General features: G+C 46.5%; 1 protein-coding gene across 2 annotated transcripts in view; it reads right to left on the reverse strand.

The window, feature by feature from the left end:
- Nucleotides 1–19,478, reverse strand: part of CREB3L2 (cAMP responsive element binding protein 3 like 2) — a 97,564-nt gene that overhangs the window by 22,202 nt on the left and 55,884 nt on the right. For both annotated transcript variants that reach the window (XM_066262377.1, XM_066262378.1), the window contains exons 2-4: nucleotides 19,207–19,423; nucleotides 5,733–5,908; nucleotides 4,238–4,325 (exon numbers count right to left, since the gene is read on the reverse strand). In XM_066262377.1, coding sequence (XP_066118474.1) covers nucleotides 4,238–4,325; nucleotides 5,733–5,908; nucleotides 19,207–19,423 — 481 coding nt within the window. The remainder of the gene's footprint in view (nucleotides 1–4,237; nucleotides 4,326–5,732; nucleotides 5,909–19,206; nucleotides 19,424–19,478) is intronic.

Genomic DNA, 19,478 nt, shown 5'->3' on the forward strand with positions numbered 1-19,478 from the left:
GAGTCTCCAGGGCAGCTGGGCTCGGGAGAGAGAAGTCACTCTGTGTTCAACCTGCAGAGGAGCTCCGGGCCCCACTCCTCTTCCTGAATGGAGGATCTTGCCGCTGTGCTCCAATACTTTGACAGCCAGCCGCTGCTCCTGAGCCCAGGGTCAGGAACTCGGAAAGCCTGTCGCCTCACACCCCTGCTGGGGCATCCAGAGCCCTGAGCTCAGCGCTCGGGACTGGGCACAGAGCCCGGGTGCCTCACACACCTGAGTGCACTCGGCCAGGGGACAGCTAAGGGCTGACAGAGCAATAAACCTGACAGCTCGGGGGCCACATAGCAGCCCTGGCAAGCCCAGTGACCCAAAGTAACCCCACAGGAGGGTCTGAGCACACATTCCTAATTGGGCAGGTCCTGGTGGGTCTCCACCTCCCAGACCTACGCTTCCTTCCTAGCAAAGGTAAACCTTTACCTTAAGCGAGCCCTGTGGCCATTGTTCTTATACAGCTAGGATAACACAGGGCAATTTCCTTTTCCTACTCCTGGGAGACACCGCCACCCACACCAGTGCACAAGACCACAGAACCCCTCCTTGTTGTCCTGTTCCCCACGTACCATCCCTATGTGCTATAAATATTAATATTAGCTAGCCTGTACCCACCAATGAGAGAAACACGTGGCTCTCCATTTTGCCTTTTATCCAATCCCAGAGGATTTCTCACTTTGCTTTTCCTCGCCCCCTTAATCCACCACCAATGAATTTTCATAGAGCCTGTCTTTCTTCTCCTCCTTTGATTGTAACGTGCAAAATAAGCCGTAAAACTGCCACTCTCCTGAGCGTTTTCTCAATCTGTTGAGATTCTGCTTCCTGGCAGTTGTCGTCAGTTTAGCTCAAACAAACTCATAAAAATTCTTTACAGGTTTGGACATCTCTTACGTCAATGGGGCCCGGGAAGGGCCTCAGCCTTCTCTTCTCATCTTCAACTAGAGAAGGCCCGACATCCTATCGATGGAAAAGGCCATTTTGTGGCGAGACTACTCACCTAAGAAAAATGGCCCCACCCAGAGCAGCCTCTGGAGGTGGCAGACAAAGCCAGGTGGCCCACTCCCCTACTGAAATAACTGAACCCAGAGGGACAGGCCATAGGCCCCTCCCACTCGGCCACCCCCCCTTCGGCCTCAGCCTCCCATCCGCATTCACAGCACACATTTTTGTTTTTCCTCTCTCTCTCTCTCTCTGTTATTCTCTCTCTCGTTTTAACTCTTCTTTCCTCTTTTGCAAACATGCCACTTTTTCCCTAGATGCTTCTCTTTTTCTCTGTCCATCTTGTCAAAGAGCTCCCTGGGCTTTTAAGTGTCTAGGGGCACATTTTACAGCTAAATACTATTCTAGAACAAGCCTATATATCTCTTTTGCCAGCGGTTCCAGGCTGCTAAGGAGGGTAGGTATGCACCTTAAATATCCGCTCACCTAGAAAGTTGGAGTCCTGAGTGTGTTACCCGAGGTTTCCCCCATGCCGTGAATACCCAGGGCCCTCTATGGTGTGGAATGAATTAGACAAGGAGGCCATTATACTGAAGTGCCTACACAAGGAAACCAAACCCGAAGCCTGTAAATGCTTCAGGGTTGCCAAATGAAAAACTCAGGACACCAATCACAAACAGCCAACGAGGCTTTGCCCTGTCGCCAACAATAACGTCCTTATTTGCTTCTGCAAGTCTCGGCCCGAGCTCTGGTTGGTGGGGCGCTTCTAACCACTTCCAGTTTGGTGCTGCCCGGTTCCGATCAACTTTTGCTCAAATGCACTCAGAATTTGTAATATGCCTCAGTTTATCTTCCAACAATGCTTATTAAAAAAAAAAAAAAAAAAAAAAAAAACAGGCCCTGGCCGGTTGGCTCAGCAGTAGAGCGTCGGCCTAGCGTGCGGAGGACCCGGGTTCGATTCCCGGCCAGGGCACATAGGAGAAGCGCCCATTTGCTTCTCCACTCCTCCGCCACGCCTTCCTCTCTGTCTCTCTCTTCCCCTCCCGCAGCCAAGGCTCCATTGGAGCAAAGATGGCCCAGGCGCTGGGGATGGCTCTGTGGCCTCTGCCCCAGGCACTAGAGTGGCTCTGGTCGCAACATGGTGACACTCAGGAGGGTCACAACATGGCGACGCCCCGGATGGGCAGAGCATCGCCCCCTGGTGGGCAGAGCGTCGCCCCCTGGTGGGCGTGCCGGGTGGATCCCGGTCGGGCGCATGCGGAAGTCTGTCTGACTGTCTCTCCCTGTTTCCAGCTTCAGAAAAATGCAAAAAAAAAAAAAAAAAAACCTTGCAAAATGCTTATAAACAAACAAAAAAGCCAGGAGCTGACTCACCTATTAGGGACTGCCACAGTCTCCCATGTGGGGCTGTGACATTCTGGGGAACTGGCCAAGAGTTCCTAGCGATTCATTGTCCCTTTCACTTGGCACAGCCCAAATTCTTCTAATACTTTTCTCCTTTCTAAGTAGAGGGCGCACGCGCGCGCACACACACGCGGAACTGACAGGCACAGTGAAGTGAACTTGAATCTCCTCTTGCCTCCCTATTAAGAGTTACCGACTTGGCCACAGGTGCTTCAGTATCAGATTTCTAAACATCATTTGAAATGCTGCTCTTCAGTTACTGGCAGAGCTAGGACAACAAGCTACTCTGCCTCGAAGCTCTGAGGCACTCAGGGCTATTGAATGTCCCCATGTCTGTTTGTCTAGGATAATGAAGAAGGACCGCTACTGACTCCTGAGACAGCTGTCCCCCAGGAGCCCCCGGTTCCGGAGCCACTGCGGGGCTTGCTAGTCCAGTGACCACACTTTCCGAAGCACAATGCAATGTCCATCAAAAGAGCAACATGGATTTGATAGATAACTAGCCTCATAAAAATGAAAAAAAAAAAAGAAAAAACCCGACTTTGCAGCAGCATCGAAAACTGAAAGGCACAAATGGGTATCCAGTGCAAAGAAATACTATTTCAATATGGTTTCCAGTCAATAATTCTAATTTTTAAATTTTAAAAAATGTTTATTGTATTGATTTGAGAGGGGGGGAGAGGGGGAGAGAGACAGAACATCGATCAGTTCCTGCATGGGCCCTGACCAGGGATCACACCAGTCACCTTTGAGCTTTGGGACGATGCTCTAACCAACTGAGCTATTTAGCCAGGGCAATTTTAAAATTAAATTCTTCTTTTTGTTTTTACTGATAATAAAGGCAAATGCTAACCCAGATTAAATGGCTGCAATCAAATTCCTAAGTTAGTTTCTAGTGGGATGAAGGCAGAGTGTGTGTCCGTGAGAACAGCTCAGGTAGATATTAAGTACACATCATCACACAAGCGTGTACCACAGTGCGCCTACCCCCTCCATGGCAAATGCATGGACAAAGTTCTTATCTGTTGACCGTACTAATGGACTATTCTTGTATAAATAAAAATGAAGGCCACAGCGAGGCAGAAGGCACAGAATTGAGAAGCACAGGACCCGGGAGGGAAGGTTTGAACGCAGAGTGACCCTCACTAGACTCTATGCGACTTAGGGGGACAGGGGCTCTGCAGTCAGGATTCCTATAGTGTGGGCTCCCTTGAGAACAAGAGGGAGAGGTCAGACAGAAACTGGCATAGAGAAGAAACAAGTGAAACTATGGCAACTCTAGTATGACATGAGTTCTCAACAGGTGACAAGGAGCCCGTGAGGTGTGCAAACACTCGGAACAGGAAGCGGGCTCCTTGCCACGGCTGTCATCCCAAATCAACCTTGGGGGGCACTGAACTGATCCGATAGATACGCTGTGAGTTCACTCCACAAAGAGAGCTGTTCACATGGGCGACTGTGGGAGGTCTGCTTATCTGTGTCCGGGGATGATCACTGCCCAGCAGAGGGGGCTGGCTGTACCCACCAGTTCCCACCAGGATGACCTGAGGACACAGCTTGTTCCACCTGAGGCACTGGGCCTACAAAGGTTTTGAAAAATCGCCCGGGCTAGGAGTAAAAGCAATGTAAAAGATTTAGCCGGAAATTAAGCCCATGCATACACAGAGAAGGAAATCTTAGCGTTCGAGATTTGTACTTAGAATCAAGGCTTCTTTGCAAAGAACTACCAGAGCTAGTTTGCAAAGCAGACTCTGCCGCTGGGACCAAGCGACCCCAGCACTTCCTCCCGCATTCCCTTTCTCCTCAGAGCCTGCACAGACACCTGGGCACCCAAAGGGACACAGGAGAGGGGGTGGGGACAGACCTTCTTTAGGAGAGAAGTTGAGGAACTGGTCCACTTCATGAGGCTCCAGCTTAATCTTAGGAATAACCGTCTGGCATGAGGAATCGACCTAAAGGAAGAAGTTTAAACACAGCTTTTAAAACCGGGGACAACCCCGAAGGAACACCCAGAGGACCAGCTTGTCTCGGCCCTGCCTCGCCGGAGCCCTTGGCACGGGTGGCTCTGACGGAGGGGCGGAGGAAATCCTCCCTGTCACAGCGACTCATCCTGGGGGTTTCCTCCTCGCCTCCCTCTCATTGCCACGCCTGGCATCACAACCGACAAAACCCTCAGAATTCTCCAACTAAAAGCCCAGGGCTCACTGACCAGTCCTCTTTCTGCTGCCTTTGTGGTACTAGAAATGTGTGTTACTGCAAAATAGTCTGATCAATTTTAATGAACCAGAGGCCTGCACCAGTTTGTACTGAGTAAGCATCTGGGGAACCGGGCCGCATTCTTTCTCTCCAGGCCTCCTGCTGACCGGTGACATCTGCCCATGGAAGACTCAGCTGTCTGCCCAGGGAGCAAGGCCAGGACCCTGACCTGGTCACATACTTAAAACCCACTGGACTAAAATCTGCAGCCAGAAACCCGGTCCAATGAGGAGACTCAGGTAGCTGCTGAGCACGGAGCTCTCAAGGAGGCATTGAGCAAGGAGCTCTGCCTAATCCTTTGTCTTTTTATAAACAGAAGGTCAAGGGCACACAGAAGGGGCCTGCAGCCAGGCAGGGTGGCTCCACCGCTCTGTGCCACCTTGTCCTGAACAGGTAGATGACGACACCTTGCTCAGAGGAGATCTGACTTAAAGAGTGTTGGTTGGCTCACTGTTTATCACCTGAGACCTGAAATTAAGGAAAGTGAGGACGGGATGTCCAAGTATGGTTCTGGTCCATCGCAAACACCAGAACCGCCCAGAGAAAAGGTGGAATTCTACCTGCTGTCAGCGTGGCTTCTGCCAAGGAAGAAACTTCCCATTTCTTATGCTTCCCAGGGGCAACACCAATCAGAACTGGTGGGTGGGAGGTTGTTACAACGCAGCATTACAGTAGGGAAGAAAAATATCAGTACTACCCGGGAACTAGCATTCCCGATAGCCACAACCCTGAGCCTGGGACTGTCACCATACCATCATCCTAACCAACCAGGCCCTTTCTACTGGCTTAAAAGTCAATCCCATGGAGAATGTACTTTTTTTTTTTTAACCATGAATATCTGTTTCATTTTTTTAAATTTTGTAATAGCAATCATAGAAAAAAAATGAAATCATACTTTTACCAATTTTTCCAGATGCTTTTAAAGAAAATGATATAATCAGCGCTGACACCAACTCAACATCCCCTTGATACCTACCTACCTACAGTTAGATAACCTTACACACGCACAGCCACTAGCTCCCAACAGAGTAGATGCCTTCAGAGAGGGAGAGAATCCACGTCTCTCGGTCTAATCTGTTCGTAGGGAAGGCAACTGAGTGTACCCCGGCATGCATTTCCAGAGGAGGCTCCTCCTTCTCAAAAGGGGTGGAGATGGCAGTGATGGTCAGAGTGACGGAAGGGACGAGTCCCGGAGGCGCCTCGTCCGTAATCGGCTCAGTCTTGATGGTGGTCGGAGGAAAGTCTGTAGACAGGTACCACTTCTCACCTTCCACTTCGTCTGCGGGGAAAGGAGAACGCATGCGTGAGCTGGCTCAGAGCACCGGGCAGACGCAAAACAAAGGACCACTGAGGTTTCTCTTAAAAAAAAAAGGCTCCAACAAAGAATTATTGAAAGAAGAATAAAAGAAGATCAAAGGAGGGTGTGAGAGGAGATAAATGGATAAAGGAATGAATGGCCAGGTAAGAATCCATACTTGTATTCACGTGAGTGTCCCACTGTGCTTTAAGAAACTCCAGAAGGATCTGTTATAAGAGAAAGAGACTTGGCTTCCTGGACAGGCGGGGAGGAAACTGGGTGGGTGGGAAATAGGACAGGAAGGAGAATTCCAATGTGTCACCTCTTAAGCTCTTTGGTTTTCAAACCAAGTTAATGTGTTATCTATTTCAACATAAATACCTAACAATTGTGCACCTGAGACCTGCATCGTTTTGCTAACCAGTATCACCCAAACACTCAATATAAAGGTAAAAAATTTTTTTTGAAATAAATAAGCACATTTAAAAATAAGAAAAAGAGAAGCAAATGGTTGGCAACCAGGGTCTCAGGCCAAGAGAAACCAAGTCAGAGATTCTCCAAAAGCAGCATTCCTTGCCTAATCCCAAGTTTATTAAAGTGAGCAGAAAATAAAGCAAAGATCTGCTCCCCGGCTTTACGAAGACATTTCAACACTCCACACGGCACAACATGCTCGGTGAGTCATTCCCGTTCAGGGAGCAGTCGTTCACACTACAACACGATCTGACACTCAAGAATTGGGGTCACGTTTTCTCCAGAAAAGGGAGGTGAAAATCACCCACGCCTGCCAGGGGTGGGGAAGAGCGGGCACAGAAGCTAAGGACTCAAGTTCGCAATTACTAAGTGGTATCTGCATAATCAACTTCCTTCCAACATGGGAAACAGTCAGATTCACATCCACAGAGGAAAAGGATCTGCCTCCTAAACCCAAGTTATAACTGACATCACTTTCTCAGCCCCAATTTATTTCCTGGAGTAAAACTGATGACGGACAAGAAGATGTGTTTTTGCTTAAAGGGCTAGTTCTAGAAGGCTGCTGAGTGTGGTGGCGTGCTGGGGGGATTTCCATCTTTCCCTGGGTGAGCGCCACATCCTGTCTGAGAAGGGATGGTGGGGAGGGACAAAGGGCCTCTTGACAGCAGCCAGAGGAGGGAGACTACACCGGACCCGACACAGAACTCTGCTGGCCAGAGGGGCACCCCGGCTCTGCTCAGAGAAGCAGCAGGATGAAGAGCCAAAAGAAGATGCTAACTTCTCTCCCAAAAGCTTTGGAACCGCAAGACTGTCACCTGCAGGAGAAAACACGGAAGACAGATGTGCAGAAGGGCTGGAGAGTCAGAGAGAAAGTGGAGCTCACACCTTTCCCCCCCTCAGCAACGGCATGCAGAGGTCTCTGCCATCTACCCCGAGCAGGACATTTCCCTGGGGGAAGCCAAAAGAGAGATCATATGATGAAACATAGAGCCTCAGTACACGTTAAAATTAAGAGTCAAAGGAGACATCACCGAAAAAACTGCCACAAGCCTTTACCAGGAAATGGTGAGATGAGGCCATATTCCCAAGCTGTGAAGTTGTGGTCAGTGTGATGAAACTTTCGTCACAAGGCACACAAAAACAACGGCAAAAATAAACACACAAAAAGCAAATACAAAGTTAGGACACAATAAAGACAGGTAACAAAACTGGTTCTTCTACCAATCTAACTAAGCATTCTTAAAGTGCTCATATTCCTAAAGTAGGGCAAGATAGTTTGTGTGTGTGTGTGTGTGTGTGTGTGTGTGTGTGTGTGTATAAAGATATGCTCACTACAGTATTATGTATAATCACAAACCGCTGAAAATAACCACATTTAAGAGTGAGGGCAAGGTTAACAAATTATGGTGCACCCATACAATGGAACATTTACATATCTGGTAATATTACATGTATTAGACCTTATCAATAACAAAGCAAAGACTTATGATAAGACATTAAGAAAACAACCTGGATATTAATGTCTATACTATTAATGGAGAACATCATAAAAAATAACTAAAAGGAAATATGGCAAAAGTGCATCCCTGGAGAATAATTCAGAACAAACACATGGGACATTTTGCCTTTAAATTTTTGGCTATTTCTAAATTGCCTGTACTGAGAAAATGTTGTACCTGGATATTCACACCTGGGCACAGCCCACTTTTTCCTGTACCATTTTATGCCTTAGAGTGAGAATTATTAGATAGAAGCCCCAGTGGCTCAAGGGGTCCATTCAGTATCCTTTGAATTAACAGGTCAATAAGCACCTTAACAGATCTGTAAGAAATGGTATTACTGGTTTCAGTTCCTCACAACTCCAGTTATGCTTGTCCTTTGCTGTGTATTTTGTAGTGTCCACTTACTATGGACTAATCCCCATCTGAGACTGTCCACATGACTTGCTTTGGCCAAAGGAATGTTAACTTCCTAACCCAAGTACAGTCGTAAAATGCATTTGCACAACTGGAGTTACACACCTATACTTGGCCATCACACAAGAAGGATGGGTCAGGTCTCAGGATGTGTCCTGATGCCAGGAGAAGGCTAACAGACATGTAAAATGGAATTTGTCCCAAATGAGCCTGGCTATAATCAGCCAACTCTTAGCTAGCCTTAGACATGTGGATGCATCTAGCTAAAAAAAACAAGAACAGCAAAATCACTGGGCTGAGTCCCCCCCCACACACACACACAACCTAAAGCTATAATAATAAATGATTGTTATGAAAGCTAATGAGTTTTGCACATTTTCTGTAATGCATTAACATAGCTGGTTGATACAATATAGCTGAATACACACACACACACACACACACACACACAAAGAAATGATATCCTTACACCAGAACCTATTGCAACAAAATAGCTATCCGTTGGTTCCATAATAATTCCTCTAAACCATCAACTGGGAACCATATCAATACATATTTGTAGACTGACTCATCAGGCCCACCAGTTACATCACAGAATAAATGACTGGAGAGATGAGAGTCAGCCAGGAAGAAGCTTGGAGAACCAAACTCCAGTGGCAGCCGAAATGAGAGAAAAGAGCTTTCATTCTGAACTACTGGGTGTTGGCTTGTCCTCCATCCCTCAGTGGAAATAAACATCAAATCAGAGAAAAACAAAATGACACATACCTATGAGGCAGGAGGTTAACAAAAGAGAGAGTAACAGGGAATGAGGAGGACACGTATTATAATTTTCCACCCGACCTTATTTCCGTATTTTTATTCTATTGGCAGAATGATCAGGAGAGCCACCACGGCATAGAAGTGTGACGATCCTCAGACGTGTGGATTATTGGCTAAAACTACAAAAGCAAGTATCAGCGCACATTCTCTCCCTTTTGATTTCTAAAGCTCTAAGCTCAGATATTGAGTTTAAAAGAAATGTTTTTCCCTAAATGGTGTTTACACGTCTTTGAAGTTTCATTGCAGAAGAAAAGCATCACCCAATAAGGTCAGTGGTGCAGCGCAGGGAGTAAGAAGAACCCCTGCATGCCATCTGACTTCGCTTCAGCACCTTCCTGTCAAAGGTCGCACTCCACTGGCACATCTCCTTAGCATCAACACTTAGCTATCAGCCAGGAAATAAAAGCAAGCCACTGTCTCGTGGTGATGAGCAAGTCCTTCATGTCCAAGGACAAAATGGAGCAGCTGTGAGCCACGGGGTTAGACGCCAGGATTTTCAAGACAGCAGGGTGGACGGTCAAAAGGAGCTAAAGAGGATGTGAAATCTAAGCCAAGGCAGATCCTCGATCGTTTCCATATGTTCCACATAACTAATTGCACTGAATAGATACTGATTCCAGGGAAGGGGGAGAGAAAAAACTAAACTCTAAATTAGGAGTGCATGGGTTTCTTTGTAAACTTTATACTACACATAGATGTTATGTGTGTGTGTGTATGTATACATATACAAATGCACACACGTACATGTGTATACATATAATGTGTGTGTATATTCTTAAGAAGAAAAATCACACGGGCCCTGGCCGGTTGGCTCAGCGGTACAGCGTCGGCCTGGCATGCAGGAGTCCCAGGTTCGATTCCCGGCCAGGGCACACAGGAGAAGCGCTCATCTGCTTCTCCACCCCTCCCCCTCTCCTTCCTCTCTGTCTCTCTCTTCCCCTCCCGCAGCCGAGCCTCCATTGGAGCAAAGATGGCCCAGGCACTGGGGATGGCTCTGTGGCCTCTGCCTCAGGCGCTACAATGGCTCTGGATGCAACAGAGCGACGCCCCAGAGGGGCAGAGCATCGCCCCCTGGTGGGCATGCCCGGTGGATCCCGGTCGGGCGCATGCGGGAGTCTGTCTGACTGCCTCCCTGTTTCCAGCTTCGGAAAAATGAAAAAAAAAAAAAAAGAAAGAAAGAAAAATCTCATGGGACAAATACCACTTGCAAGATATACCCACATCTATATCCATCAGCTATTTATAGAACATGTCTAATGTAGAAAGGAAATTTTTGTCAATTAAACAAATAGGCCTCATCTAAAACCCTCAGCCTTTGATAACTGTGTCTGTCCCTTGAAATTTTCCAAAGGAGTTAGCAAATCTTGACCAGTTGTTGATGTAAAAATCTCTTCCAGGGAACATGGTAGGGTTAGGTTCTGGAGGCGGGGGGAGGGCGAGAATTCAGTGGAACGTGTCAGAATCATTTGGAACTACAGCCCACTACGTGTTCAAATGGAAAGTAAAGGGCTGTCTCCCCGTGGTCCCCTCCCTGGGTGACATAAACCTGAAATAACCTTCAACTGTGAGTGGCAGGACGGGGTGCTGGTAAGAGTAAAAATAGTAAACACTTAATTGCAAGTATTTACTATATAATAAATGTTGTTCTAAGTGGGTTATATCTATTAATTCATTTAATCTAACCATGTAAGGCTGATGCTACAATTACCTCCACTTCACACAAGCAAGGGATACAAAGAGATGAAATAACCCACCCGAAGTTACACAACTGGTACCTGGCAGACCTGGGACGCACACTCAGACAAACCACCTCCACGGCCTTGAACATGGCTGCATATGTCGTTTTTTAAGAATATACCAATGATGGAATAGCCACCAGTGATTATTCCTCAATTAATGTTCTCTTGAGCCCATGCTCAGCCACTATAAAAAGGTAGGTGCTTTATTGGTTCTTTCTACACTTCTTATCTTAGTTTATATAGATTCTGAATCTAATGTTCACGAGGTGAAGAATTCCAGTTGAAGATCAACCAGTAATAGCTAAAACATTCTGAGGGCTCCCTGCGCCATTCTAAATGTCCCTCGCGTATTAGACGAGTGTCGTGATCAGTATAATTTATCTCAGATACCTCCCTCTCTGTCCTTTCTTTCCTGGCTATACAGAACCTCTTTCCCTTACTCCAGTCATTCATAATGTGTCCGCTTGGTCAATTATGTAGTTAACTATGCAGTAATTTGTATAAAGGCAACGATAATATTTATTTAGTGCTTACTCATTGCCAGGGACTTTTCTAAATGCTTACTTAATACATATTAACGCATTTAATCCCTAGAACAACAGTATGGGGTAAGCATCATTATTCCCATTTTAAAGACCCGGAAAGTGAGGCACCCAAGGTGAGCGACTTGCCCAAGATCATGCCACTCGTAAGAGGCAGAGCCCAGATTCAAACCCAGGTAATTTGACTCGAGAGAGTAATTAACAGCTATCCTCTGCCAATGCTCTGCTGTGAGCACCTCAGGTCCTCCTGCAGGATGCAGTGGTTCGAGTCTGAATTAACCACTGGTGGACAAATGATTGATTGCAAAAGATTTATTGAGCAATAAATAAAGTTTTTTCTTCGCCGAAGGGATGATCCTCACTCATGAATTTCCAAAGCCAGCTTAACTGCTAGATAAATGAACACATGGCTTTCTATACTATTCCATACTATTCCAGCACTGCCACAGGCAGACAAAGAAGTCATTATTTTACTCTTTTTTTTTTTTTTAAGGAGAAGCACCGTTATTCTTTTTACCTGTTAGAAAAAGAAAATAAAAGGTGATGGACAAAGAAAGGTATATATCACAGTCCCAGGCTTCAGTCTCGGAGAGGATGACTGTGCCTCTGCTCGTCCAACCCGACCACATCAGGGGCTTTCACCAGCCCCCGCCCCCTGTGTCAGTGGACCCAGGTACTTCCCGTAGGTAGAAACGAGCACATCTTCCTTTCTACCCCTGAATCTACTCCCTCCAACTAAGATGGCTCAGAATGATGCTCTTGCCTAGCTCAGCCCAAACGTGAGGAAGACACAGCTGCTCATCGCTCCCCTGTGACTTTCCATCAGGTCCCACTTCCTGGGAACATCTCGACATCAAGACATCCCTAACGCACAGGCTGGAAACCCACGTCATTATGACTCATCTCTTTCCTTTACTCAGCATACTCGATCCATGTGCTCACCCTGCCATGGGTTCCATCTGAACATTTCAAAATCCCTTGTTTCCTCTGCCGTGCCGGTCATACACCTTTCTGCTTCCCCCGGCATCCCCTGGCGTTGCTGTAACCATGCATGCCTGCCCTGCCCTGTCCTGGCACTGTCAGCCATGAGACAGCATTTTCTTTCCTAGCTTCCAAAAAGCTCCAATCCACTCTCCTAAGGCCCTGTTGCCCAATCAATCTGGAGTCACCTCCTACCAGCAGGCGGTCCCGCTTCCCCCCCCCCCCCAAGCTACATCCCTCCAGCATCTGGTCAGCGGTGGCTCACAGACTCCTGTTCCCATGCCCACCTGTGAAAACAGCTCCATCCATTTCCTTTGTCTACACCAAGCCTGCCTCCCCAGCCAGCCACAGGCCCTGCTAGCTCTAGCAAGCTAAATCAGAAAGAAGCTGATCATTATGTATGTCCCTGGTCCCTTCTCTCTAGACCTGGAACAGCCACAGGGGCAGTCCCCTATTCCACCTAAAAGAAAACCACCTTGACTTGGGCGTGGTACAGATCCTGTCCTAGACCGCTTCTGTGTTAGTCCAGTTCATGCTGAGTCTGTTGATGTTTGACATACTTTCTAACTCTGTTCTTATAGCATCTGTGAGGATAGAGATCATGTCTGGTTCTCTCCAAACAGCCTGAGTCCAGCACTAATAAGTTTTATTTTATTTTCCTTAGGAAGATCACTGCAATTAAGGAACAAAGCAAACGAATACCTAGCCTCCCGACGTAATTACAAAGGGGCAGGACCTGAGGAAGACAGGGAAACTCGTGGAGCTCTCCCCCCGTGTGGTAAGACACAGACGTGGCCATTCATATAGGAGCTTCAATTTCTCCATCAAAGCATAAAAACAGCCACAGACATTTTACGTTTTCCTTGGATGTTCCACCTATCTCTGGATAACCTCCTTTTTCTTTTCTCCCAACAGAAAACGCTGCTTAGCATCTGCTGAACAGCCTTCGCCGTGGGGAGACAGGATCGGGCTGGAGGGAGATGGGGGATGTCTCTCTGGAAGGTCTGAAGGCTGAGCCTACATTCCGAGGACGGGCTCCAGCAGTTGCTGAACCACATAGAGTTCTTCAACTCGAGTGTTTCAGGAAAGTCTACAAATTTGGCCCCGAAGACAGACTCCTATGTAATCATACACCAGTATGTCCCAATCTTCTTCATCTATTTTTTTTTTTTTTTTGGTTGCAGACTCTTCTGAGGATCCAAAAAAAGTTACATATGTTCTCAGCAGAAAAACTGACAAATGTTGATAACCCACAATTTTGGATACCATTTGAGGGATCGGCAGTCCATTTGAGGACCGTGATGGGATAACAAGCTGCAAACATCTATATTTGTGTCCGATATAATTGGTCTGGGGTTCAAGGAATCAGGGAGAGGAAGAAGGGGAAGTTAGTGGGGAAAGAACAGGGAAGGAAGAAAGGAAAAAGGGGTTAGAGTGGGAGACGGGGGGAGGGAAAGAGAAAGAAGGAGTAAAAGAAAGAGGAAAATCCTAATAAACTTGGAAAGAGTCTCAAACTGTTTATCTTATCATTTTGTTTTGGGCTTAGAAGCTATTATAGAAGAATTGCATTTAATCTAAGTAAAATTGGACAAGATGATCTGATTCATGGGCTTTATTGGGTATAATGAAATACTCACTAATCATCACTAGAAACAAGGACTCTTAGTTTGGCTAAGCTGATTTCCCAGTGCAAGAGATAAAGAATATTAATAAAAACAGCAATTTTTACCTTTTTAAATTTCATTTTATTTATTGATTTTAAAGGGAGGAGAGAGAGAGAAGGGGGCGGGAGCAGGAAGCATCAACTCGTAGTGGTTGCTTTTTTATTTTTTTATTTTTATTTTTTAATTTTTAAAAAAATTCATTTTAGAGAGGAGAGAGAGAGGGAGAGAGAGACAGGGGGGAGGAGCTGGAAGCATCAACTCCCATATGTGCCTTGACCAGGCAAGCCCAGGGTTTCGAACCGGCAACCTCATCATTTCCAGGTCGACGCTTTATCCACTGCGCCACCACAGGTCAGGTGTGGTTGCTTCTCGTGTGTGCCTTGACCAGGCAAGCCCAGGGTTTCAAAGCAGGAACCTCAGCACTCCAGGCTGACGCTTTATCCGCTGCACCACCACAGGTCAGGCTATAAGAACAGCAATTTTTAAATGCTGCCAATTTATATGCTGCCTAAAGAACCAACATCCTCCTCCAGCAGGTAAGCGATCTGCCTAACAGAGCACTTGGTTCTAGAGGGACCGTTGTGGACTGGTCCTCCCTTAAGGGACATGCAGAATGGAGTTAAAATGAGTCAAGCCCTTCTGTTCCCAGAAATTTGGTCATCCACAAAACTCAGCAAAACAACTGAAGCTAAAGACCTAGACCAAGCTTTCCCACGCATGTTCCTCATCCATCCACGTCCACGGCCTAACTTTAATTTCACACCCCCAAATGGTGACTTCCATGTCTGTTATCCCCTTCTAATAAAAGCACTTCGACTGGCATAGGGAGGTTTTTCTCCTCTAAGAAAAACCGGCAAATAACAGTGATGCACTGTGGGTCAGAAACTCCACAAAATAGTCTGACACACTGTTCTGTTCTCAGCAAATCACTAGCACAAACTATTGCAGCGTCGGATCTTTAAACAGAACAAGGCGCCCGCTGGTGGGACTGAAGGATGTGTGCTTTGTCCTAACGATCAAAAAGGCTTCCCGGAAACCATGGGCTGAGTAGCTCTCCTTGCACTAAGCTCTTCACATGGGTGGCACCCAGGAGTCCCATTATGCTGCATTTATACTGATTAGGATTTAAAAACAGAGAGTACACCTGAAATGAATATAATATTGTACACTGACTATAACTGGAAAACAGATGTTTAAAAAATTGTACTCTCCAAACCCTTCACTGCATTAAAGCTTATGATATACCACACAATTATTAATAATAATAATAATAATAATAGTGTTATCATGGAAGAGAGAGGGACCTTGAACTTTGGGAAATCTGCCAATTTCACCAGATATCTTTTATCATCACCACTCTTGAAACTCTACTCAATCCTTCAAGGTCCAAAGAAATTCTGCCTCAATTACGCAACTTTCCCTGTGATCACCGATGGGCAAGCTCTCTCTCCTGTCAACTTGTCTAGCTTAATTCCCTCCTGGGACACCACTCACTCTGTCTGATAAAGGATCTGGGTGCATGGCATCTTCCCCAGGCTCCAAGCTACGTACAGGCAGGACCTCAGTTGTACTGCTGTGTCCCACAAGTCTCTGGGGCGGTGCCTGACACACAGTGGGTATTCAACCAACATGTAGAACAGAAGGGAAAAGTCAGTTGGCCGGGTTGCTCAGGCCATCTCTAATCTGCATATTCTAGAACAGCCAGGCTGCAGAACGGCCAACACCACAGATGCTAATGATGTGAATACAGTATAAGTATGGTTATATTGTTATCATACTCCTGGCACAGGGCCTATGCATTCACTGTTTCCTGTGCCTGGAAGCCTTTCTCTGAGACATACATTTAGTTCTGGCCTGCATCTCCTGTTATTTTTGCTGTAAGCCCCAATCCCCACTCCGCTATGGTCTGAATGCTCGTGTCCCTCAAAAACCATATGTTGAAATCCGAACCACCAAGGCGATGGTATTAGGAAGTGGGCCCTTGGGGAGCTGCTCAGGTCATGAGGGTATAAATGGGGGTCATGAGGGTCATGAATGGCATTGTTCCATGAGTACGTTATGAAAGAGACCCCACAGAGCTCCCTAGCTCCTCCCGCCATGTGCAGACGGAATCTGAAGCCTGCAGCCAGAAGAGGGCCCTCACCCCACGCTCCTGACACCCTGACCTCAGACTTCCAGCCTCCAGAACAGTGAGAAATACACTCTTATTGCCTGTAAGGCACCCAGTCTGTGATACTGTGTTACAGCAGTTTGTATGGACGAAGAGCCCGCTCTTCCTCTCTACTGCCCTCTCCGGCCAGGAACTTCCTGTCCCTTTTCCCAAACTATTTTTGTATAAAATATATCACTGATCATCATCAAATATATTGTATATTTTACTTTTTCTTATTTTCTATTCCCCACCTCAAGCAGAGATCTTTATACACTCTGTTTATGCCTTTACCTATTAACACTTAGAAAAGTCCCTGATAGGTTAAGCCCAAGATAGATACTCAATAAATGGCTTTGGAATGAATTTCAAAAATGAATCATAAAGCATTTATAAAGCACCTACTTCTACTTGGCATGGACCCCACCAAAGACAACTGCTATAAGCCAAGACAATTCCACCTGGTCAACTACATGCAGCCCAGTGCGGGGCCACGCAAAGGCATGCGAGAGCAGAGTGGGGGTCTCCTCTGATGCCACCTCCAACGGTTAGGACCGTGCTTCAGTCTCCCATAGCCTTGCCCTCAACAAGTCAAGAACCACTAGATGGATGGATCACTATGCTGTAAGGCACTGATAACATGTGATAAAGGAGTTCAGATATGAAGGAGTCACTTTACAGACATCACTATGAGGAGAACTGTGGCAGTCAGCTTCTGAGGAATCCCCTGGGCATCCTGTCCTTCTGGCATGCCCATCCTTGCGTGCTGTCTGCCACAGTGAGTCGGGACTGCCCTGTGGAGAGGGACCAATTCACCAGCATCAAAATGTGAGTGAGCCTCCTTAGAAGTAGACCTTCTAATCCTGGAAATGTCTTCAGATGACTGTAGCCTCAGACAATATCTGAGTTCAGCCTCATGGGTGAGCCCAAACTAGAACCACCAGAGTGAGTCACTCCTGAATTATTTACCCACAGAAATCATGAGAGGTGATAAAAGGTTATTATTATTTTCAGCCGCTAATTTCGGGAGATTTACATATTATAGAGCAATAGGTAACTAACACGAGCGGTACCAGAAATGACTTCCACGAAAAAAAGTAAGAGCTTGAAATAGAGGCATCAAGAAAATTGCAGAAATAACAGCCAAAGCAGAAAAGCAAATTTGGGGGGAAACCATGAGCAAAGGCAGGTACAAAGGTCACATAGAAACCATCCCCACACAAAACCCCAGGATGGGAACCAATCTAAAGGACTTTTAATTCAACCTGTCATCGGATACTAAAAATAATCCATGCTTAAAATAATGAAACTAAGGCAGAGAATGCATGAGTTTATTAAGGTGAAACCCAGAAGAAGGCTGGCTTTCTATAATTCTCTTCCTCATAGCAACACCAATGGGGAGTATTCAGTCATAACAGAGCCCACATTCCTGAGCTGGAATTGAGGTCACTCCTAAAAGTGATTGTATAAGAATTGAGGGAGGAGGAAAAGGGAGAACAGGGGGAGAGGAAAGAAAAAGGGGAAAAGGAAAAGCGGAAGAAGGAGGAAAAGAAGGAAAAAGAAGAAAGAACAACAATAACTCTACAACAGACGAGGAGAGACGAGAAGGAAGAAAAAATTGATTTATTGAAGTGCTATATGATGGGCATGGTATTAAATTCTTTCAACACATCCGCTCATCTTACCTTTGCAATAACTCCACATCCCCGAATTTTTTTAGTTGTTTTCTCCTTTCCTTCCCAAGAGCCTTCCTGTCACCCCATTCTCCTGATTTGATGGAGAGAAAGTGGACAAACTACAAAGACAAGGGCTTAAGTCACCATGCACCTAACCTCTTGTCAGGAAAAATTGGACCATATAATTAGGGCTCCTGCAGGGTCCAGCCAAGAAAGAATCCATACCCCCAATATGGGTCACTCACTTCCCTGAGGATGTCAGGTCAAATCTCCTGGACTGCTGGGCAGTACACCTCTATTCAAAGGAAGAATGTATCTGAGATGGAAAAGAAGAAACCGACAGCATTCTCTGCCCCAAGACATGATGTTTTACTGGTCCCAGAGCTGCTTCTCTTAGCGGCTAGCAGATCTCAGAACACCCCCAAGGAAACGCCCTATTTGAAGAAATAGATACAGATATATTTGCCTTTCACCAAAGGGCAGCGTGAGGAAACTTGTTTCATAGGGAGTCACTTTCGAAAGGTTCTGTCATATGTACAGTGTCTAGGGAGAGGGGGAGGCCACCCAGGTCAAGCCAGAGGAGGTGGTGTTAGTGGCCCCTCCCCCTCCACATCATCTTTCCAGGAGAAGAAGGACTAGAGAATACAGTTCTTAAAACTTACTCAAGGTACTAAAATAGCTGGTCATACTTCCGAGAATACAAAACATAACAAACTCATTTAAAAGGTATGCACACCTTAGAGAGTTTGGAAAATAAGGCATATTCCAATTAAAGGCCTGTGGGTTACTGGTCCAAACATCTTAACATCTAGAAGACCAGGAAAACTAGACCTTCAACAAATACCCATCCCAATGACACTGATGATGAACATGAGGGGGCCAGCATCAAGAAAGTACAGGAATAAATGATCACCAAGATCTCATACACACGAGAGCCCACAGAACCTGCGGCAGTGGGCCGAGAGGATGCCCAAGAAGCTACTACAGAGAAGAGTTGTCATAAAAATTCTTTCTCATAAAAAAAAAAAAAAATGGCACAACCTCTTGAAACAATGGGCTTACTGGAATTATCAACCAGAGAGGCCATCCTGATTTGCGAGAGGACATCCTGCTACCCAATCCACAGGGTAGAAAAAAGCCATTATCATCCGGCCACAGCAGGTCCCCACAGTACACAGGCTGGGGCAGAGAAATGTGTCCCATTGCCGCTTTGCCTGTCCCCACAACCCAAGCACAAGGCTTTACACCAGGCAAGCATGGGGCTGGCAATACAATACACGCAGTCCACACCCTCTTGAGACTCCGCCTTGAGTTTACCGTCATTGAAACTGTCACCGGTGGCGACGTGGGCGAACGGTGACTGGGCCCGGGGCTCCTCACACAGAGAGTAGCTGTGCTCGGCCTGGATGAGTGGTGCCGGCGAGGTTGGGGACGGCTCCACCTCCATTGCCACACTCTTCTCGGAGAGGAAAGGGTCGTTCAGGAGCTGGCCCAAGACATTCTGGGAAAACTCATCCAGAAGTTCGGAGAAGTGCTGCCGGAAACAAAGGAGGGAGAAGTCAGAATCTCTGAACCGCGCTCCGACATGG

This window comes from Saccopteryx bilineata, chromosome 2, assembly GCF_036850765.1.
Source record: "Saccopteryx bilineata isolate mSacBil1 chromosome 2, mSacBil1_pri_phased_curated, whole genome shotgun sequence".
Classification (NCBI taxonomy): Eukaryota; Metazoa; Chordata; class Mammalia; order Chiroptera; family Emballonuridae; genus Saccopteryx; species Saccopteryx bilineata.